The sequence below is a fragment of the Onychomys torridus genome, chromosome 5 (genome assembly GCF_903995425.1).
Source record: "Onychomys torridus chromosome 5, mOncTor1.1, whole genome shotgun sequence".
NCBI lineage: Eukaryota > Metazoa > Chordata > Mammalia > Rodentia > Cricetidae > Onychomys > Onychomys torridus.
In genome coordinates, this window is record NC_050447.1 from 98,738,173 (window position 1) to 98,762,291 (window position 24,119).

The 24,119-nt window shown below is 43.9% G+C and overlaps 2 protein-coding genes across 5 annotated transcripts in view; both read left to right on the top strand.

The window, feature by feature from the left end:
- The window catches only part of Ripor2 (RHO family interacting cell polarization regulator 2), a 124,838-nt gene extending 112,826 nt beyond the window's left edge, over window positions 1–12,012 (top strand). For all 4 annotated transcript variants that reach the window (XM_036187898.1, XM_036187901.1, XM_036187902.1 and 1 more), the window contains 3 exons: window positions 2,256–2,339; window positions 3,742–3,832; window positions 9,998–12,012. In XM_036187898.1, the coding sequence (XP_036043791.1) occupies window positions 2,256–2,339; window positions 3,742–3,832; window positions 9,998–10,098 (276 nt within the window). In that variant the 3' untranslated portion in view covers window positions 10,099–12,012. The remainder of the gene's footprint in view (window positions 1–2,255; window positions 2,340–3,741; window positions 3,833–9,997) is intronic.
- Armh2 (armadillo like helical domain containing 2) lies at window positions 10,195–20,169 on the top strand. Its single transcript, XM_036188904.1, has 3 exons — window positions 10,195–10,229; window positions 18,205–18,446; window positions 19,739–20,169. Exons 1-3 carry the CDS (start codon window positions 10,195–10,197, stop codon window positions 20,167–20,169), a joined length of 708 nt encoding a protein of 235 aa, XP_036044797.1.
- Window positions 20,170–24,119: the final 3,950 nt, after the last annotated feature.

Consider the following 24,119-nt stretch of genomic DNA (forward strand, 5'->3'; position numbering starts at 1 on the left):
CTCTTCCCCAGAATCCATCAGCAACTATTATTAGTCAGGAGATAGAGTCCCCACAAGCCCCTCCGTGATCCACACCTGGCAGGTCCAGTCTTGTTCAGGCCTAAGTACTGGCACCCAGCTGTTGCAAGATCATGTGTGCAATAGCTGTGTCATGCCCTAAAGATAGTGTTTTGCAGCCTTCTCCCTGTCTGCCTGCTCTTTCATTCTTTTCTGCTCCCCTTTAATGATATCCCCTGGTCCTTTGGTGGGGGGCATTGGATCCCTTGGGACTGAAGTTACAGCCAATTGTGAACTGCTATGTGGATGGTTGGAATCAAACCTGGGTCCCCTAGAAGAGCAACCCATGTTCTTAACCTCTGAGTCATCTCTCCAGCCCTAGATTTCTAAATATTTGAGACAGAGTCTCACTATATAACCTTGCCTAGCTTGGAACTTTTGATGTAGACCATGCTGGCTTGAAACTCATCATGCAGACCAGGTTGGCCTCAAATTTACCTCAATCTTCCTGTCTCTGCATATACATTATGCACAGATATACAGGGAAAGTACCCATGCATGTAAAACAAAACAAAGGTGATTTTTAAAATTTATATATCACATATAGAGAAGATATTCTATGTCCCCCTATTGCTGCTGCAAGGACCCGCCTTTTCCAGCTCAGGGATTGAGGGGCATCCTCGGAGTCAGAGAACTAATCACTCAACTTGACTTTTCTAACTGAGGGAGTAAAACTTAACTCTCTGGGGCCAGCAAAAAAGGGAAACACACACACACACACACACACACACACACACACACACACACACACACACACCTCTAACATGTCAGAATCTCACCTAGGTTGCTGATGAATGACAAGAAGCTGAAGAGATGTAGAGCAGGTAAACCACTGGACAGACAGACAAACTCATGAGGGCTTTTCTGAGGGCCAAAGCTTAGTTCTTCGATTTATTATTCTTCCTGTTGCTTGTTCTACTCTATTCTTCTGATGTTTCCCTTCTGCCTTTCCTGAGGTCTTCCTTCCTTCTAGCTACTTCCTGATGTCTTCCTTCTACATTTTTCCTTCTACATCTTTCCTGGTATTTTCCTTCTCCCATGTCTTTATTTTTTCCCTTACAGCTTATGTATCCCAATGAACACAAGTGAAAACAACATGCTTTCCATATCCCTTACATGATTACATAGTAAGGTGAAAAACAAGTTGTCTCCAGAACCTATATACATTCATACCCAAGCAACTTGTCAACAGACTGTGAGCAAGCAAGGTCTTCTTCTCAGCCAGTTCTTTTGCTGGCAGGCTGTATTTTGCAGTTACAAAGAAAGGACCAATCATTTTATTATTTACCTCAAAAGGTAACTTTATAAAAATTCCTGGGGTTGGGGATTTAGTTCAGTGGTAGAGCACTTGCCTATCAAGCGTAAGGCCCTGGGTTCGGTCCTCAGCTCTGGCAAAAAAAAAAAAAAAAAAAAAAAAAAAAAATCTTAAAGTAACCACAAATATTAAAATGTAAGACAATCAGGCGGCTCTACTTTGAATCTGCAGGGTGCATCCCCACTCATCAAAAGTTTTTTATATCAGGAAGCTGAGGGCAGAAATGGGTACAAGGAATTAATCATCACCTTTGATCACCAACCTATCCTAGCAAGAAGGGTTCATCAGCCAGCAATAGCCAGGCTGTCATTGTCCTTGTTTTGTGACCTCAGCAAGCCCCTCACGCAACTACGTGCCTTTCTAAACTTTGAATTGTTCCCCAAGATTTTCTACCTCAAAGCCATTAACAAAAACACCTTAACCTAACCTTGATAACAATTCTACACGTCCTAAATTCTTTCTGCGGGTGATGATTGAATCATTAATCTGCTCCAGCAGCAATGCTTGGAAAAAGTCAATCACTCTTATTGTAAGTACCAGTAACACTGCCCAGTGAGGGGCTAGAAACCCCTGAGAGTCTTCCTACACCCACAGATGATGAGGGCTGTGGTGACCCTGATGGTGACAATCAGAGCTACGCTCAATAACAGTGTGAGGCCCTCGGGACACACACTCCTCAGGGCTCTACCTCTCCAAGGCTCACTCAGCCATAGTTTTGCCAGTCACCCAGCCATGTTCCACGAGTTCCAGTCCTGCCTATTGGTCCCCTGGCGTGGCCTCCAACATTCCCCCACCCCAATTGCCCTCCTTTGTCCCCTGGTCTCACAAACTGCTTGAATGACAAACAATTCAAAATGACACAGCATCTCTTCTTCCCTTCCAGGCCTTGCTCTATTATTGTGAAGCATTAACAAAGACAAATCTCCAGCTACAGAAGGCGGCCTGCCTGGCACTAAAGAGCCTGGAGGTAAAGCCCAGTCCCAAAGCCCTCCAGTCCCACACTTCCAAAATCAAAGCCCCTCAGCCCTGTCCAGACTCAGAGACCCCCATCTCTGGTCAACCCTAGAACAACTCAGTCCATTGAGCTTAGAGGCAAGCCACGTGGACATATCTGGTTCCTTCCGTCTCCAAAGCCCCTCTTATGGCAGTGTCTCTGATCTCCTTGGAACTGCGTAATCAGGGTCCTTTTTCTCCTTGAACAAGGACGGCACAGGATTTTGTTAAAGTCACCAACTAGAGAATAATTGCAGTTTCCCACTGCCCACAAGAGCCAGAGTGACTTTGAGTCAATGTTAGAAAAATATCTTAACCCCCAAAAGAGATGATATGGTGATTTCCCCAATGTTTACTGTGTACAAATTGGCATTGAAAAATAAAGCTTGCACTGAAGTGTCTCAACTCAGTTTGCCACTGAGTTCCCCGATCCTGTCTCCTGAAATTAGTTTGCAGGCATTTGCAGCCTTTGATATCATGGCATGGTGTCATCATGTGAACAAAGTTCACAGTTGAGTTACAAAAAAAAAAGAATCACACACTGTTAAGTCTATGATCTTGTGTCAAGCTACAAGCCTCAGCCACACATGGACTGCTTGCTGGCTGCATGTTGGATGCAACGGACTGCTGAGCAGTGGTAATGTGCTAGAGGAGGCATTAATGAGCAGGGAGAAAGCTAAATGCAAAGGCTGCAGATTTCCAATGGAAGTCTAGATCTCATGTGGGACCCGCCTTTACCACAAAAACATTGGGGGCGGCGGATAAGAGGGCCACACCTTAGTGCTTACTAAAACCTTAGCTGGGCACATCGGACAAGGAGCAGGCCTGAAGGGACATGAAAACAAGGGATTAATGCCATAAAAGGAAATGTTAATGATCTGTGAAGGAAAACAGCCGTGGGAAATTTTGCCTTCCTTGTTACATGGTCAGAAAATTACCTTCAAGTGACCCAACCTCCACCAAAAAAATGTTCCCATTGGTTAAGTATTTATTTGGGCACTCTCCTGGTGTGCCCTGACTCATCACAGCTGAGTGTCTCTGCTCCAGACTTCACACGGATAGACACACAGGGTGCAGCAGTCTGTGTGGGCTCTACCGGTTCTAACCCAGGCGTATCCTCAGCTGAGAAGACCATGTTGCTGCTCTATTCCTTTTCTCCCAGAAGATACAACTCCTTCTGGGAACAGAAGCCCTCTTTCCAAACCACCCCCATCTCCTGAAAAGAATTCCATACAACACATGGTTTCAATACAAGCACAAGAGTTCTAAAATGAGGGTCATTTTGGAATCAGTGGGCTACAGCTTAAAGAATTAGCTGTTTAGTCTCCTGGAAGATTGGGTCTAAGTGTCAGGCACTAATCTATTTTCCCTCACAGGCCACAGAAAGCATTAAAATGCTAGTGACACTGTGTCAGTCTGACACTGAAGAAATCAGAAACGTGGCCTCGGAAACCCTCTTGTCTCTTGGTGAGTTTCTCTGTGTTTGCTTATTCCAGATAGTCTCTTGGGAACTGGAAGGAAGGGTCTTGTCCCTGCTTTGTCCACGTCCCCTTGGCTCTGTACCCACTGCTCCTGACATGGGGGAAACCCGCTGTGTCCGAATCCTGCCCTGCCCCTTGCTCTCTGCACAAGAACCAGGGTTTTCTCCACATCTGTCTATGCCCTATTCAGAATCAAGACTATGGCTTGAGAGTGGTGACTCATACCTGCACTCCCAGCACTGAAGAGGCTGAGGCAGGAGAATCACCTCAAGTTCAAGGACAGCTTAGGCTATACAGTGAGGCTATCCCATAAAAGCAAAAACGCTAGAACCTGGAACACAGAGGCCAAATAGGAACTCTAGAAATCCTGGCTATCAGTGTGAGGGTGACGCACCAAAGTCAACGGCCCCCGACCTCTCCAGTGAATGCTGTACCCAGTCACCTCAGCCTCACAGTGACCTCTGATCACCCTGCTGCCCTAGCCTCACCTGGCATTATTTCATTCTGGAATGCCAGGTGACCCCCCTCACTTCCTGAAGGTTTGTGCCCTTTTGGTTCCTTTTGGATAGACTTGGGAGGATGAGAATGACAAAGATTGTTTTTTCTTTCTCCTTTTTTTAAAGACAAGGTCTCACATGTCCCAGATGAGCCTTGAACTCACTATGTAACCTAAAAATGACCTTGAACTTCTGATCCTCCTGCCTCAACTCCCAAGAGCCAGCATTAGAGGTCTGTGACACAGCCTCTGATTTATTTGGTGCTAATGATCAAATCCAGGATTTTGTGCGTGTTAGGCCAGTACTCTATACCAACTGAGCCACCGTCCGCAACCCTCAAGAAAACCTTTCCTAACTCCGCATAAAATAGACAGTTGTTGCTGCTAGCTCACACCTGTAATCCAAGCACTTCAGAGGTTTAGGCAGAAGGCTTGCCACAAGTTTGGGGCTAGCCTGGACTACACATTGAGTTCCAAGTCAGTGTGGGCTATAAAGTCCCTATCTACGAATATACACACAGAGTGGAGGAGGAAGAGGGAGGGAGAAAGAGAGAGAAGGAGAGAGAGCTACAGAAAACTGTGGTCACATACTCTAAAGTCTAAACGTGCTCCTCTAAAAGTCTTTGAGCCTAATCCTGCCAATGTCTCCAGGAAAAAAGCCACTCTGGTTTGACAATACATCTTAATCACGTAAAGAAGACTCATGGTTATTATAACCACCATGAAAATCCCATTTATTTTGAGACCTTCTTTCTTACAGGTATGGGATTAATAAGAATTGAGGCTGCTGTTGAATACATCATTATTTGAGAGGAAGCTTAGTCTGTATTTGCTTAAAGGATAAAATAGTTATTCTGTATGGCTGTTTAGATATAGAAATTATTTAACTCTCTAAAAACACGTACCCAGGGTATTAGTGGCTTAAAGTGTTTTATCCCTCAAGGTTCTAAAATAACAATGAAGGTTTAAAAAATAAACTATAGCCAGACGTTTGAAAGTGCAGCCAGCATCTCTCTTCCCATGGTAAACCAAGGAGGGGTATCCCATGGCCTGTGCCCCAAGGCTCACTTAGCTGTCCTCCCTGATGCCTCTCCAAGAATGATCCCCACATCTGCTTCACCACCAGCCTTTCCATGCTGCTCACACCACCCAGGCCCCACGGGCATGGGTCAGGCTTCTCCACTTACTGCGCGCCCACGTCCCCACTGTGCTGCTCCCTGAGGCTGCTCCCCGAGGTCTTCATGTTGCCCCTGCACTAGGATTTTAGAGCCTTCTGGGTGGTTATAATATGCAGTAGAGTTGGAAGACCCCACCCCCGAACTCAGTGTTGCGACTCTTCCTTGACCCGGATGCACAAACAGTGGTGCACTTTGCTCCCACACACTCCTACATTCACACAGCATTCCAGCATTCCCTATGGCAATAGGTAAGACACCCTGTGGTGAAGGAGTCACGATGAACGCTGAGAGCAGCAGGCAACAGCCCCGCACCAACTGGTGTGCGCTTCAACCTTGTAACCTTCGCTGTCTGAGAGACCCTCTTTTTTTTAACATTGATGTCTTCATTTTGTATGTGAGAGTGTGTATGTGTTGGGGGCATCCTGTCAGCACACCTATGTGAAGGTCCTTCCAGTATGTACATCAAAAGGATTGAACTCAAGTCACCAAGCTTGATGGCCAGCATCTTTACCTTGGCTTTGCCAGACGAGCCAGTGGGGCCTGTGACTCCCCAAATCCAGACTTTTGTCCTCCAAAGCTCTGCCTCCATCTCAAGACTAGCAATCAACTGACACTTGAGACCGAGGCTCACCCACAGCTAGGTATTAACAAGATGTCCTGACTGCCAGTTCTGGTTGCCATCACTAACAATAAGTGCTGAACATCCCTCATCCCAAATGATTTTGACCAAGAATGTTTCAGATTTGTTGCCTTGTATTTTTAATTTGGGGTATTTGCATATACATGACATGTCTTAGGAGTGAAGTCCAAGTTTAAAGAAGAAAGTTATGTGTTATATATACATTGTTATGCCTATCTTAAAGGCAATTTTACGTAACATTTTTTTAAAGATTTATTTATTTATTATGTACACAGAAAAGGGCACCAGATCTGATTACAGATGGTTGTGAGCCACCATGTGGTTGCTGGGAATTGAACTCAGGACCTCTGGAAGAGCAGTCAGTGCTCTTAACCTCTGAGCCATCTCTCCAGCCCGGAACATTTTAAATTCACATACATTTGACTACAACCTATCCTGTCCAAGGGCTCCCACTGTGGAGTCCTAACAGTGCTCTCGGATTTGGACATTGAAGCATTTTGGATTGGGATTTTTGGATTGCAGATGCTTACCCTGCACTGGGTGGCATTCATAGAGAACTTCTGCTCTATTTAGCGGATCTGTCCTCTTCCCAGACCTCTCGTACCAGTATATTCCCAGTGTTTTGTTAACCTCTGACCCTCACATGGTGTTCTCGTGCACAGCTGATTAAGTCACACTTTGTCTCACTAAGAAAGCTGCATCCTGTCTGTCTCTATGCTTCATTTTCTCCTCTTACCCAAGAGAACGTTGCATATTTATTGTTCTAAGATACTATGGTAGGCCAACTTGTTCTTTTTTTTTTAGAGAACTAGGGATTGAACCCACGGTCTCCTGCTTGCTAGGCTAGATAAAACATCCCCCTTTAAAACATTTTATTCTGAGACAGAATTTCACTAAATTGTCCAGGTTTTGCTTGAACTGGTAGTGATCCTGATCCTCCTGCCTCAGGTTCTTATGTAGGTAGGCTTACAGGCCTACACTGCCACACCTGCCTTTTATTTATTTTCTTAGGACAGCCTCTCAACGTAACCAAGGCAGTCTTTTTTTTTTTTTTTTTTAGATTTTATTTATTTATTATGTACACAGAAGAGGGCGCCAGAGCTCATTACAGATGGTTGTGAGCCACCATGTGGTTGCTGGGAACTGAACTCAGGACCTCTGGACAAGCAGTAGGTGCTCTTCACCTCTGAGCCATCTCTCCAGCACCCCCCCCCCCCAAGGCAGTCTTTTGACTCATTCTGTAATATGAACATTATCCCTGGCTCATCCCCAGCCCTCATATTCCTATACTTTAATCAGGTTTTTTTGTTGGTTTTTTTTTTGTTTGTTTGGTTGGTTGGTTTTGGGGTTTGGTTTTTTTTTTTTTTTTTTTTGGTTTTGGTTTTGGGTTTTTTGTTTTGTTTTGTTTTGTTTTTTTTGGTTTTTTTGAGACAGGGTCTCTCTGTGTAGCTTTACGCCTTTCCTGGAATTCACTTGGTAGCCCAGGCTGGCCTCGAACTCACAGAGATCCTCCTAGCTCTGCCTCCTGCGTGCTGGGATTAAAGGCGTGTGCCACCACCGCCCAGCTTTTATTCAGTTTTTTCAACAGTAACAAACTTTATTTTCAAAGTGTTAGCTATGTAAGACAGTGCTGTGGGGGCCTGAGAGATGGCTCAGTAGGTAAAATGCTAGCTGCACATGTCTGAAAACATGAGCTTAGTCCTCAGAAGCCATTTGAACAGCTAGAAGCACACACCTCTGTAATCACAGCATCTCTACAGTGCGATGGCAAGTGGACGCAAGAGGCTCACTCATAAGCTCAAGGACCAGCTAGTGTGGAGTATGTAGTGCAGCATAAAAGATGTGGCTATAAACAAAACTAAATGAGCCATTACCTGGAGGAGCACTGTGTGTTTAGGGGACTGTCTTAGTTAGGGTTTCAATTGCTGTCAAGAGACACCATGATTGTGGCAACTCTTATAAAGGAAAACATTTAACTGGGGTGGAGGCTTATAGTTTCAGAGATTTAGTCCATTATTATCATGACATGGGGCACAACAGCTGGGAATATGGTGAGACATGGTGCTGGAGAAGGAGCTGAGAGTTCTACATGTTGGTCCAAAGGCAACAGGAAGTGAACTGAGATACTGGGCATGGCTTGAGCATACATGAGAACTCAAAGCCTGCCTCCACACTGACACACTTCCTCCAACAAGACCGCGTCTACTTCAAAAAGCCACACCTCCCAGTAGTGCCATTGCCTGTGAGCTTATGGGGCCAATTACACTCAAACTTAGCAGAAATCATTATGGTCCTGCCTTAATAATCTTCTTCCCAGGGGCCCAGAAGAGAAGCTACAAATGGTGTGAACGATTTTGGGGGAAAAGAATCTAAGTACACTGAGCTCTTTCGTCTGTCGACTTTATTCCTCTGGGATAAAATTCTATCTACACAGCTTCAATTCTGTTCTCATGCCTAGATCCTTTCTTGCCTGATTTCTCTCTACATTTATCTGCTGTCCCCTCTAAGTTCTATCTTAATTCTCTCGTCTTAGTTCTGCCTCATCTTGGTCTTTCTCATCTCATTCTTCCCCATCTGGCTCTTCCTCATCTTCCATCTCATTCTTCTAGTTCTCCATCTAGTTCTCCAGTCAAAATCTTCCTCAAGTCTCTGAGGTTTACAGTTATATACCCATGCAATAGCAGTGCTCTAGCCAAAGCAAGGTCACCAGGCTTGAATTCTTACAGGGTCATAAAGGCAAACAAGAATTTTCCTCAGGCAGTGACCCTCAGGCTTTCTTTTACAACCCAAAAGGGGAGTGGTAAAGGAGGAGGTCAACTAAGTAAGAGCTCAAATCAGTTAACATATCAGAAAAAGGGAATTTATGTGCTCAAACTACATTCCTAGAGGTGGTTAGGTAAATGTTAGGAGTCTATAATGTTAGGATGAATACTAAGGCTGTATAAGAAAGGAGGGTCTGAGCTTAATTTACCTTAATTCAGGAGATCATTTGGCCTTGGATGCTTGGTAGGTATTTCAGATAAAATATACTGTTAGGAGTTCTTGGAAGCATATATAGCATACAAGAAAATCAGTGCAAGAATCAGCTAATAGATATACAAAAGCTAAAATATCACCCAGGCTCCTTAAGCCATGGCTTGACCTTTGGAAAAGTCCTTGACCTTTCCAAGTGGTAGCTTTTGTGATAATAGCTGGATTCCATCACATTTTCCTGCAGCTTGCAGCACAAACTACCACAAGGGTAAAGACTAACTTTTAGCTAAAACTTGAAAGCCTAACTTTTAAAAATTAACTTTTACCATTAGTCATGTAGATATATATAATGATATGATGTATAATGATGCATATATATATATATATATAATGTAACTAAATTAATATAGAGTGTTCTCAAGTTACATAGAGATTCAATACACTGAGGTCATAGATAAGACTTACTGAAATCACTAATGCACTAAACGAAAATCAATCTGTCATGTGCAGTTGGCAGCAGATGGCCAGGGCTTGGGGCTTTGTTTTGTGCCTTGCCGTTCATCTGGTCTCTAACATTAACTCAAAAGTTCCTGGTTGTTCTAAGCATTGCCTAGAAATCTATAACACATTTAAGAAAAACAAAACAACTTTTTCTTATCATAGTAACTAGCTAAGGCAGCAATACAAGGTTGAGGGTGTAGTTCAGTGGGAACGTGCTTGGTCTAATATGCATGAGGCCCTGGGTCCAATCCCCAGGAAATGTGAAAAAAATGTAACAATAACATAGCTGCACCATGTTATCCTGTGTGATTCATAACGAAGTTAAATTCTAAGTGGTATTCATGTTTAATGTCCCCTATCCAGGAGAAGACGGGCGGCTGGCATATGAACAGTTAGACAAATTCCCACGAGACTGTGTTAAAGTCGGAGGTCGTCACGGAACCGAAGTTGCCACAGCCTTTTAAATGTCACTTTAGCACTGCCTAACTGCTGTCCTGATACCTGGCCCTGTCATCAAGAGGGTGCCGTCATGTGGCCAGACAGCCCCTGGACCTTGCAGCATGCTGCTGCTGCTGCTGCTGCTGTGGATGCCGGTGTAGGGATATCAAAGTCCAATTGCGCTGTACCATCGACTTTTCCTTGGCCCCCACAACAGGGCTGTGTGTAACTCACCAGACCACATCATAGTTGTGTCTCACGGCACTTCAACGTCCATCTGACTTTACTGTGGAATTTGAAAATAGCCATTTTTGTACCTGTGTGGAAGTTCATCTGTGAGCGTGAACTCTTCATGCACTGTTTGGATACGTATCATATGCCTTGTCTCTTTCCTGCTGTGCTCTCCGGGGTGAGTGGTCCTTTAGCTACCTACTTCTACTTTAAAAACAGAGCACAGAAAGAAAGTTCTTCAAGTAAAGGTTTTCTTAGAGAACCTGACAAAACGGTCAGTTATAAGAGACTAAGTTTTGGAGCTGAGGCTGGAGCTCCCTTGGTAGAGTGCTTGCCTAGCATCCACGAAACTGGGGTTCATCTCCAGCTCTGCAGAGGCTAGGTGTGCTGCTCATGTAAGCTCAGTGCTCAAAAAGTAGAGGAAGTAGGATCAGAAGTTCAAGGTTATCTTCAGCTGCCTAAGGAGTCCCCAGGGCAACCTGGGACACAGGAAGCTATGGGGGGGGATCCTAAGTTTTATATTTTATATCTTAATTTTTTATAGTTCCTACTTAATTTTTATAGTTCTTTCATTTTTTCATCCTGAGAATTTCCATATCATCTATCCACATAGTTTAAAAGATTAATTGAAAAATACTGCTTAAGATTGGACCTAAGTAAATGAAAAACTTGAAACTTTTGAAAAACTTATAAGCTTTTGTTCTTTAACAAAAACCTTCTCTATCACTCTTGGTTTTTCATTGGTTGTTTGGTTTTTGTTTTATCTTGAGATAGAGTCTCCTCCCTATTGTGCTCCCAACTGGCCTGGAACTTGATATATAGACCAGCCTGACCTTGAACTTGCAACAGTTCCCCAGCCTCTGCCTCCAGAGCTGGGATTAGGCACAAGCCACTAGGCCTTGTCCCATAAAATAATTTCCCCCCTAAGACAAATACAAACCCCAAAGTTGTAGATTCAGAAAAATGCTCTTTCAGGTGGGAACCTAGACTTTGGATGAGTCCTAACCAGGTAGAATAGTGGGGTACTGAAAGTGGTCCCTGCTTCTATAAAATTGGCCGTGAGACTAGGAAGCGCCTGGCCTTGAGAGATGGAAACCACCCCATAGTTTCAACAGCAACTCAGAACCAGGGTGAAGAGTCAGCCATTTACTAAGTGTGGAAGGGGTGGGTATGCCAAGACATGACAACAGTATGTGTGAGTGCAATTTGAACTGTATTCTGGGTGTGTTTGTATAAAATACCAATTAGATATTAGTTTCAACATTTACACTTTAGCGAGCCTTTAAAAGGGCTCATTTCATTTTAAAGTGAAATTTGTCTGCCAGGCCTCTGGCAGCATGTTCTTTCAACTGTGAAGTTCCACTGTACATATTGTATATTTGTAAAATACTATATATATGCGTATATCCCTCATTTTAAAGGTACACTGTACAGTTATAGTATGTATAGGCTATAATCTTTGTTAAATGGTTGAAATGTCTCTTTTATAGAACGTCAAATCACAGCTATTCCAGGGATTTTGTTTGGTTTGTTTGAGATTTGAAACTTTTTGACTATTGCATGGATAATTAATTTCACGTCTTTTGTATTCACCTCTGTGTTTTAGTTTTAGTTGGGGAAGTAAGTGCTTTTCATTTTGTGGTATTTGTATTCATCACTCTTTCCATTATGTAAGTCAAAATAAAAATTATTTTTAATTACTAGTCTAATGTAGAATCTGATATATAGTTCTAATTTTTTATCTATTATTATGTGTGTGCATAATGAGGCATGTTGGGGCATGCATGCCATGGTGCACCTGTGGAGGTCAGAGGACAACTCTGTAGTGTTCAGTCTCTTCTTCCACCTTCACAGAAGTTCCCAGAATCAAGCGCAGCTTGTCAGGCTTGCCTAGCAAGGGCCTTTACTCACTGAGCCATCTCACGGGCCTCAGCTGTTCTCCACATCCCCGTCTTGGTTTAGTATTTATACAATACACTACTCTCACTGTCCACTTGAGTTTATTATCTTGAAGTGAAAATCCCAGGGGAATTCTGTATCCTGATGTAAGTAGTAGACTAGAGCACACAGGAGGAAAGCAACTGTTTAAAACATCTTCCCAGCATTCAGGAGACAGAGGCCGGCAGATGTCTGAGTTTGAGGCCAGCCTGGTCTACAATGGGAGTGCCTGGGCTGCACAGAGAAACTCTTCTGGAAAAACAACAAAAATAAACAAACAGAAAACAAATAAATCTTCAGACTGAACCAGCAGCCCTCCTGCTTTTCCTGAGTGATAAAGATATTGCACCAAAGCCACACTGTTTCTGCTCTTGAAACCAGCCATTCAGTAAATCTTGAGGTTTTAACTTACAAATGTCCTAGCCAGGGCTTTGCTCACTTTGCATTGTTTGGCCCTCTCATTTGTACTAAGTATAGGTTCACTGTATATATTTGGAGTTTCTTCTCCCAGTTTTTAAAAATATTTATTCATTTATTTGTGTGTGTGTGTGTGTGTGTGTGTGTGTGTGTGTGTGTGTGTAAGTATATGCACATGCATGTGTTGAGCTTTGCACTTGTGCACACATGGAAATCAGGAAAGTCAGATGTCCTCTGTCATTCTCCATCTATTAGTTTAAGGGTCTGTCTGAATCTGCGATTTGTATTTATGTCTAAGCTAGAAGCCAGAACTTGGGAGGCTGAGTCAGGTGAATTTCTATGGGTTTGAGACCAGTCAGGACACATAGTGAGACCCTGTACCAAAACAAACAAACAAACAAAAAATCCATATTCCCAAATGCTCATGCCCCACATTAATATAAATATCAAACATAGAGCAAAAAAGACAAGCTCTCATCTCAAAAGGGGACAAGAGAGAGTTTATGCTGAGATTAAAAATGTGCACCAGCGTGTCTAGTCAGTTTGTATCTTAAATACCCCCAAAGGCTCATGTGCTTAAGGTCCTCAACCTATGGTGCTATTGGGAGGTAACAGAATTGGAAGCAGGACCTACTAGGAAGATGTTAGGTCACTGAGTGGCTCATGCCTTGAAGAAGTCCTGGGAAGAAGTCATGCCTTGCTCCTTCCTGCCTCTCTTTGCTTCCTAGCCACCATGAAATGAACAGCTTCACCCCATCACATGCTCCCTGCCATGGTCTACCTTTCTATAGGGTCAAAAAGGGGGCAAGGCATGATGGCCCACACTTTTAATTCCAGAATTCAAGAGGCAGAGGCAAACAGTTTGAGGCTAGCCTGATCTACATAGTGAGTTCCAGAACAGTCAGACTATGTAAAGAGACCCTGTCTTGAAAACACTAAAGGCAAGCAAGCCCAGTGGACTGTAGACTTAGCCTCTCCAACTGTGAGTTAGCATTTCCTCCTTGTACACTGTGCACCTCAGATGTGTTGTCATAGCAAGGGAGGAATACTTACAAGGAGCTTAAAACCCAGATCCTCTAACTTCTCACATACTCAGTAGCACCTGCTGCATAGTTGCCATGACTGACATATGAGCCAGGGACTGGGCACCAGATGTGTATCAACATCAGTCCACATGAGTCTATTTAATGGGTAATAGGCTTTTATTAAGATATAAATTGGTGGCGCACGGCTTTAATGCCAGCACTTGGGAGGCAGAGGCAGGTGGATCTCTGCGAGTCAAGGCCAGCCTGGTCTACAGAGCGAGATCCAGGACAGGCACCAAAACTACGCAGAGAAACCCTGTCTCAAAAACACCAAAAAAAAAAAAAAAAAAAAAAAAAGGAGGAGATATATTGAGGAAATACATTCACGAATACAGAGCAGAGTGGTTAGCTGAAGTCATCCTCTGATCTGACCCAGGAGTGAATCCATCTCACAAGCAGCAAGGAGAAGGGGCATTTGACCATCACCCTTTCCTTATAAGAGGTCACCTACAATGGCAGGAAGCACCGCCTCCTTCTAGCCCTAGAGCCCAAGGTCATGAGCAGAGCAAATACCACTACATTTCCCTTTTTGTCTAAATAAGAAGGTTCTAAACTTAAAGCAAACTATATACAATAAGAATGATTATCAAGCATTGTCAAGGAGAAACAAAGGGTAATAACATAAACAAAAATGGAACTACAACCAACAAGAACATCAAACAAGAATGATGTGCCAAATGTCCAGAACATGAGTAAATGGCAAATTACTGAGATTACTCCAATAGCTGTTCTATCTTAAAGATTCTGACTCTAGTACTAATACATTCTAGCTAAGATATGAGAAGATTGTAACTGTAACTATCTAGTCTGAACTGAACAGGGAAATCATGTAGATTGTCTCTGGAAAGAATATTCCAGGGAGCTAGAGAGATGGCTCAGTGGTTAAGAGTCCCATTGCTCTTCCAGAGGACCTGGGTTCAATTCCCAATGCCCACATAGCACCTCACAAGTGTCAATGTCCTCTTCTGTCCTCTGTGGGTACCAGGCACACACATGCTCAGACACTCCTACACATAAAATAAAAATAATTTTTTTAAAGAAATAGTCCAGAGGCAAGAAATACAAGGCCTTAAAAAAGCACCATATTTTGTTTTGAATTTTCTGTGCTCTTTACATCCTTATATTTTTATGAGTTCATATAACTGTAGTACTCAGGGAGGGAATTTTCTGATGTATGGGATATGTTTTGAAAACAGAACCAAGAAAATGTGTTAGGAAGTTGGAAATGGAATAGTAAACAGGCTAAGGATGAGTTCAAATATTTTAGCCTGAACAATAATGGAATATTGACAGAAAACCCTACAGCAAGAAGGAAACCCAGGAACTGTTTTAGACATGACAAAGTTTATACCCAAAGATCAAGTTGGTGATTTAATATTAGTCTGGAATTCAAGTGAGAAGTCCTATTAAAAATGTAAAAATGAGGGAGGCTGAGGCAAGTGGACAAGCAGATCTCTATGTGTTCAAGGCCTGCCTGGTCTACACCGCAAGTTCCAGGACATCCAAGGCTACAGAATGAGATTGTTTGAACAAATAAACTATACACACACAACTGAGCACCAGAGCATAATCACAGTACTTGGTGGACTGAGACAGTAAAAGGGGTTGAGCTGTAGAGATGACTCAGTAGTTAAGAGAACATACTGGCTTCCAGAGGGCCCCAGTTCGGTTCCCAGCACCCAAGTCAAGCAGCTCACAATCACCTGTAAATTCTAGGTCCAGGGGAATCCAGTGTCCTCTTCTAGCCTTCAAAAGCACATATACTCCTATGTGGACACACACACACACACACACACACACACACACACACACACACACTGCACTGCATGAGGATCGATTACACAAGAACATACCCTGTAGGCCCCTACCACCTAACCCCATCAACAGATGTAGAATGGGTTTGCAGTTGTTTTGTTTCGTGGGGTTTTGTGTTCTTTGTTTGTTGGGGGGTTTGTTGTTTTGGGTTTTTTTGTTTTGTTTTGTTTTGTTTTTTGTTGTTCCCCCCACCCCCCCCCCCCCCCAAGACAGGGTTTCTCCATGTAGTTTGGGCCTTTCCTGGAACTCACTCTGTAACCCAGGCTGGCCTTGAACTCACAGAGATCCCCTGGCTCTGCCTCCCGAGTGCTGGGATTAAAGGCATGCACCACCACCACCCAGCTGGTTTTTTGTTTTTTGTTTTTTGAAGACAAGGACTCATATAGCTCAATCTGCTTCAAAGTCACTATTTTTGCAGTATATACTCAAAGACTTAGTTTACTATGTGTATGTGTGTGGGTGTGGGGTGGAATTTATGTGTATGCACCTGTGGGTGCCTGCAGAGTGTTAAAAAACAAACAAACAAACAAAACACAATCTTTAGGGGCTGGAGAGACAGCTCAATGGTTAAGAGCCCTCCTTGTTCTTCCAGAGGACCTGGATTCAATTCATAGCACCCACATGGCAGCTCACAATCACCCATAACTCCAGAGAATCCAATGCCCCTCTGACTTTTAAGGGCACCAGACATACCCATGATGTACAGACATACATATTGGCAAAACAGTTATGCACATAAAACAAATCTATCTTTAAAAAAAAAAACTAGATGGGAATTGACTGAAGAGTCCCAATGTCATCCTCTGGCCCAGTGCCTCTGGGATCCAATGACTCTGGCCTCTGCAGGCACCTGCACACGCATAACCCTCACCCCACACCTACACACATACACATAAGTAAAAGAAACCTATCTGGTGCCCTCTTCTGTATACATAATAAATAAATAAATCTTTAAAAAAAACAAACAAAAAAAAAAAACCAAAACAAAAAACCACCAGTCCTTTGCCGGTTGTGGTGGCACATACCGGTAGGATTTGCTAAAGGAGGCAGAGGCAGGAGAATCAAGAGTTCAAGGCTAGCCTGTGATACACATTTAGGGCTGGAGAGATGGCTCAGTGGTTAAGAGCACGGACTGCTCTTTCAGAGGTCCTGAGTTCAATTCCCAGCAACCACATAGTGGCTCACAACCACTTGTAATGCGATCTGGTGCCCTCTTCTGGCCTGCAGGGACACATGCAGGCAGAATACTGTATACATAATAAGTAAATAAATCTTTAAAAAAATATATACAAAAAAAAGAAAAGAAAACTAAGTCTTTGAAATACATACTTCTAAGACTTAGACTTAGTCTTTGAAATACATACTTCTAAGACCGTGAATAAGACAGACTGAACTATATGAGCCTTGTCTCAAAATATGCGTGCACGTGTGTGTGTGTGTGTGTGTGTGCGCGCGTGCGTGCGTGCGTGTGTGTGTGTGTGTGTGTGTGTGTGCGTGCGTGCGTGTGTGTGTGTGTGTGTGTGTGTGTGTGTGTGTGTTGAGCTCAGGAGTTAAGGTGATTCTAGGCAAAAGGGCAACAACCTTTCTGAAAACAACCCAAGCATATAAAATTGAGTGTGTGCAGGATACAGAAGTCATTTAAAGCCAGGGTATTGATTTAGCTGGCCTATACAGAGGAAAGATAGAGTACATAGAATCAAGAGTTACTTGTTTTAGGTTTTTAAGACAGGGCTGCTATATAGCCCAGGTTAGCTTCAAATTCAAAAGCCTCCTGCCTCCACTTTCCAAATGCTCAAATGATAGGTATATGCCACATTTGGCTGAGAGATTTTTGTTTGCTTGGTTTTTTTGTTTGTTTGTTTGTTTGTTTGTTTGGTTGGTTGGTTGGTTGGTTTTTTTGGGGGGTGGGGGGCAGAGGAGAGGTTTCTCAGTGTAACAGCCCTTGCTGTCCTGGAACGTGAGCCACCACCACCCGACTGTTTGCTTGTTTTTTTTAATGAAGCCAAGGTTCTTGTGTGCTAGGATCCAGTTGCCTTGGAAAATGTACTAGGACGGGGGTAGAACGGAAGAGTAGTATCTTTTAGGGGATTGGGAGAAGTTAGTTGAAATGTCCACAAACAGGACACCCACAGGCCCAAGAGAATACATGAGCACAGACAGATGGGTAGCTACGATGTGCGGTGACAGACGGTTTCTCTTGCTAGCTTCAGCTTTGTTACCCAAACAGGAAAGTCTACAATGTAACGAAAAACAAATACCACAGCCTTGAGATACTGATGCAAGTTCCAGGAGAAGCCACTTAGAAGCTATGGTGGTAGTCCGAGAAGAGAGTCCCAGTGAGCCCAGCACAAGACAAGAAGCAAAGACCGGAGTGAGCTATTGTCCGGGGGAAACCGCTTAACTTGACGGTTTGTGGCCCCAGGAGCCCAACTTGTTTTTGTTCTAGTCCTAAAGGGCCTTGAATGCCAGGCCCATTTATTGGTTCTGGTTCTGCCTTGTTGAGGGGCAGTGCCCTAGGTTCCGTTCTATCTTGTTGCCAGGCAGTGCGTTCCAGCGCTGCTGTGAACTCCAGTCCCGCCTGTGCACACGAGAGCCAATGGCCTTCTACAGGAAGTTGAGGATCAGGCCTTTTTGTGCTGTTTGTAGATGTATTTTCAACCTGACCCGTGGGTCCTTCAGGAAGCTATTTAAGTACTTCAGAAGGTTCTGGAATACTGTTAAGGGATGTTTTGCTAAGATCAATGAGGAAGAGCAGCCAGTCTCCACAGCTCACTGCATTTTTCACAGAGAAAAAATTACGGAACTTGGCTACACGCTGAAGAATACAGCTCTATCCCTTGAAAAAAGAGCTCTGGCTGCCCAGAAAATTGGACTACTGGCCTTCACAGGTAACATAGCTACTTCATAACTTTCTTCTGCTTGTTAGAACACTGCAGTTTAGAAGGGATGATGATTATTTATTATTATTATTATTATTATTATTATTATTATTATTATTATGTCCTGGCTGGCCTGGATCTCTCTGTAGACCAGGCTTAGATTCTGTTTTCAATATCAACTCAAGATCTTTCAACTCAAGTTCATATCCCAACAAGGTACTAACTGAAAGCAGGGCCTGCGGTAAGGTGGAGCCTCTAGCCTGGAGCTCTATTCTTGGGCTTCTCTAACTTGTGTGACCCTGCACCTATACACTGAGAGCATTCCATTTGGTGTTAAAGCTTTAGAGGAAGCTGGAGATAAGCCCTTTCCCTTGCTTCCAACCAGCACAGCTAAGACTAGCACAAAACTAAAGCACTCTGGTCCTTGTATAATTAGTTGGCTCTTCCTCCAGAATATGAAACTCTAGGGGACTGAGCCTGCCTCATGTGATCACAGCACAGATAATTCCTTCACAGGGCTGGGCTATAGCTGGGCTGCCTGCCTCTCTAGTTTTAACCACTCAATAGTATAGAAAAAGATGCCTACATTTCCCCTCATGGATATCATTCCTTGAAGATTTGACCCTTCAAATTACATCTAAGGAATTCATTTTCCCACTAAAATAAAATTAAAGCACTCAGACCTTCTAGCCAGAAACTTTTTTTGTTTTGAGAAAGGGTCTTGTGTAGTTCAGGCTGGCCTCTAAATCTATGTAGTCAAGGATGACCTTACATTTCTGGTCTTTTTGCCTCTATCTAGGATTATAACTGGTCCTGGGGCAACCAGCCTCAGAACATATTATTTTATTAGGAGATAATCATACAGATTAAATAAAACTTTATATATATTTCTTAAAATTCATTAGGGAAGCCGGGTGGTGGTGGCACACGCCTGTAATCCCAGCACTCAGGAGGCAGAGGCAGGTGGATCTCTGTGAGTTCGAGGCCAGCCTGGTCTACAGAGCAAGATCCAGGACAGGCACCAAAACTACACAGAGAAACCATGTCAGGGGGTGGGGGGTGGGAATGGATGATGTCGGAGGCTGTCTTCTAACCTCCTCAAGCATGCACATACATATATGCACAGGCATCCCCCATGTGTGTATATATATATGTATGTATGTGTATACGCGCGCACAGGCGCACGCACGCGCACACACACACACACACATACACACAGAATAAGAATGCACAGGAGCCTCTGAAATCTTACCAGCTGCATTCACTGCATACTTCTGGAAGCAAAAATGCTTGTCTTACAGGAGGCCTGAGTGCGGCACAGTTCGCCAGCGAATACATGCAAGAAGTGGCTCTCTTGCTGCAGAGTGAGAAGGTGATGTCATCGAAGACAAAGATCCTCCTGCTGCAGAGTGTGGCATGTTGGTGCTACTTAAACCCCACCAGCCAGAGGCGAGCCAAACAACTGCAGTTCATCCCCATCTTCATTGGTTTCTTCGATACTCCCTTCCACTCCACCATCAAGAGTGAAGTCAACAGACACCGCCTTGTTCAGTTCTGGATATGCTATGCCCTCTCCGCCATGACCTGCAACAACTTAGCCATCATGAAGGAGTTGAGATCGTACAGCTCTCTAAAATACCACCTGCAGATACTGGCTATGGAGAACTGGTCTGGGTGGTCTGAAAATTTTGCTGAGGTCTTATATTTCCTAATAGGTTTTCACAGAAATTAATTTTTTTTCAGTCCACTTCCATGTTCCAGCCATCTGTGCCATTGCATTGCACTGGAAACCTGAAATAAAGACTAAAAGCCATGTGTTGTTCTACACGCTTGCCTTTTGCAGTTAAAAAGTTCTCTGCACAGGCTGAGGAGACAGTTCAGTGGGGAAAGTACTTCTTATGCATGCCTGAGGACAAGTCTAGATCCCCAGAATACACCAAAAAGCTATGTGGGTGCTGGCACCCCACTTGTGGTCCCAGCAGTGATGAAGCCTCCGTATAGATGGGCAGTGATGGGAGAAGACACACTAGGTCAACTTCAGACCTATACACATGCACTACACACATACAAACATGTACACACACACAATCTATGTAGACATCCATACAGTCTGTCCCCTGTAATCATAAAACCTCTGAACAGTTCCACTGCTTACTGTGAATTTAGAGATACGGGGCTCTTTGAGCTCACACAAGTGTAATCTCTCCCATTTTTTTATTAGGAAATAACGATGTTGAATCATCCAGGCTTTTAACCCCAGTTCAGCTACTTGGCAGGTGGAGGCAAGAGGGTTGAGTTCACAACTAGCCTGTGTAACAGTGAGACCTATTCTTCTGGGTTCCAGACCAGCCTGCCCTACAGAGTGAGTTCCAGGACAGCCAGGGCTACACAGAGAACCCCTGTCTTGAAAAACTAAAAGAGACCTTATTCTTGAAAGAAAGAAAAGAAAAAGAAAGGAAAAAAGGAGGGTGGGGAGAGCGAGAGAGAGAGAAGAAAAAAGAAAGAAAGGAAGGAAGGAAGAAGGGAGGGAGGGAGGGAGGAATGAAGGAAGGAAGAAAGGAAGGAAGGAAGGAAGGAAGGAAGGAAGGAAGGAAGGAAGGAAGGCAGGCTGGCCGGCCAGGTGTGGTAGAGCAAACATTTAATAACACTCAGGATACAAAGCTCCATAGTTTGAAGACAGTCTGTCTGGTCTACATATTGAGTAACAGGCCAGCCAGAGCTATATAGTGATACCTTGTCTTTAAAAAAAAAAAAAAAAAAAAAGCCGGGTGGTGGCACACTCCTTTAATCCCAGCACTCGGGAGGCAGAGCCAGGTGGATCTCTGTGAGTTCAAGGCCAGCCTGGGCTACCAAGTGAGTTCCAGGAAAGGCGCAAAGCTACACAGAGAAACCCTGTCTCGGGGAAAAAAAAATAAGTGGAGGGGTAGCAGAGAGGCAGCTGGAGAACTGGTTCAGTGTGGATAAAGAGCTTGCCACACAAGTATAAGGACCTGAGAGTGAATCCCCAGAACCAACCTAAAGCTGACCACAGCAGAGTGTGCTTGAAAGCCCAGCACTCCTTGGGCACTATGAGAGGCAGAGACAGGAGAATCCCTGAGGACTGTGCATGAGCTAGCCTGGTGTTCATGGCTGTGAACAAGAGACCCTGTCTCAAACAAGGTAGAAGATGAGGTCTGACACCCAAGGCTGCCCTCTGACCTCCACATGCACCCTGTAGCACTCACACACCCATACTCATGCACATGAACATACACATACACACATCATATACATACCCACACAAAAAAAAGTGTTTTTAAAAGTGGAAAGCAAAAAGCAGCCAGACATGGTGGCACACACTTGTAATCCCAGGTTTAAAGGCAAATACTATAAGGGATAGAGATGACTCAGCAGTGAGGAGTGCTCTTCCAGAGGACTTGGAAGGCAGAGGCAGGAGGACCAGAGTTCAAAGTCATCCTCAGCTACTGACTGAGTCTGAGGTGTGGGAGCCCACAAACTGACTCAGTTTCCCAGTTTGAATCTGAAGTCTATTCTGAGTCAATAGAGTTCAAGCTTGTTTGCTCCAAGGCTGTGAAAAAGTTCTGATTAGTCCCCAGAGTGTCCTTGAAAGGCTTTGAGAAAGACCTGATTAGCCCATGGGAAGGAACACACTAGCTAGCTAGATGCAGGCTGCTGACACCAGCCAGAGGTACATTGAGATAGAAAATGAAACTGTCTGTTCCTTGACTCAAGGACAGGATAGATAGAGGTTGAATGGCTGTGCTATACATTCTACATTGTCCTTCAAAACTGTATATGAGCTTGCTGTGAAATAAACTCGGGGCTGTCTGGCATTGACCAGCAGACCTCTCGACTCTTTTCTGTCTTCTTCATTGTCTCTTCAATCCGCACGCCTCCATCCAGCTACCCAGCTGACTGTCGGCAGGCACGACAAGTGGCCCCCAAGGAAGCTGAGGTCAACTTGAACTACATAAAATTCTTCCATACACTCTGTAGCATGCAGTTGCAATTAGACGCAATGGGCTGCATGCCATTGTTGAATAATGGTGGGAATATTGGTTTTAAGCCTTTACACAAAAACCAAAGTGATAGCCTCTAGTGTCTACCATTAAACCATGAACATTATTTTCTGATATCTACTTGAAGCTGATTTAGAACAATTACTTCATTACCAATTCCTCATTGAGAAAAAAACATACCCTGGGTTCTCATCACACTACATGCTTACCAAGAATAGCAACATAAGCCTCTCATCTCAGCACTTGGGAAGTAGGAGCAAAATATCAGGAGTTCAGTGGCATCTTTAGTTAAGTATTGAGTGAGCATTGAGTGGGCTTTCCTGTTTCAAAGGTCCACAGCCAATCTCTCTCATCTCTGTCTCTCTGTCTCCTCTCCTTCCCTCCCCTCCTCTCTCTGTGCCTGCTGCCTGAGGATCAAGATATAAAGCTCTCAGCTACTTCTCAGCATCATGCCAGCCTACATGCCACCATGCTCCCTGCCATGATAATGAACTAAGCCTCTGAATCTAAGCAAGCCCCCAGTTACATGCTTTCCTTTATAAGGGTTGCCTTGGTCATGGTGTCTGTTCATCTCAATAAAGCAGTGACTAAGACAGCATATGAACATTTTCTTACTACATCCATGTGCCCACTCTCAATATAATTGTTATGCAATTAGGCAGCATAATTCTTTCAATGCTTTTCCGAGCTGTCCTTGTACAACTCTTTTCCCTGTGGTTGCTTTTCACTTAGCTCCTGGATGCCTGCCATTAAGTTCCACATTTTTCTTCTCTATATTCAGCATCTCTTGGAGAACTCATGATCATCATGAAACCCAGCAAGATAACAAGTTCTAGGTGTCATGTACCTCTATCACCCCTAGTGATAGGTCCTACTCCTCTATGTACCCTTGCCTTTCATTATCCAATGTCTTCCTCTGATTGGCAGCGTTGACATTCTCAAGGTACTGGAGACTGAAACCAGGGCCTTGCACATACCTGTAGTTAGAGTTTTCCTGCCTGGCCCACGGTCAGGACAAATCTCTCTCACCTGCCAGGCCCATAGATGCTCAGAACCAACCAAGTAAACACACAGAAACTTACATTGTTTACAAACTGTATGGCGATGGCAGGCTTCTTGTTATCTACTTTTTCTATCTTAAATTAACCCATTTCTATTAATCTATACTTTGCCACTTGGTTCGTGGCTTACCTGTACCTTTACATCTTCATTGTCATGGCGGTAGCTGGCAGTGTCTCTTTTTCTCAGCCTTCCACCTCCCAGAATTCTCTTCTCTCTTGTCCCACCTATACTTCCTGCCTGGCCACTGGCCAATCAGAATTTTATTCACACAGAGCGATATCCACAACACATACCCAGCCCTTGACTGATAGATTCAACTTCAATCTTTTCCTGAAGTCAAGAAACAGTAGCAAACAGCAATGTTCCATGCAAGCAGCATCCCAGGAGGACAGGGAAAGTTGAGCCCATGATACTGAGTTTATATTTTCTAAAGACATCAATCCTGTCATGTCATGCCACTCTGCTGGAATCGGGAGTGCTGTGCTATTGGAGTGTCCTGTTCCTGGAAGAAAACATGTGATACAGAAAAGCATACATGCGGCTTAGTGGTGAAGTCTTTGCCTAGCCTGCAGAAAGCTCTGGGTTCAATCCTCAACACTGA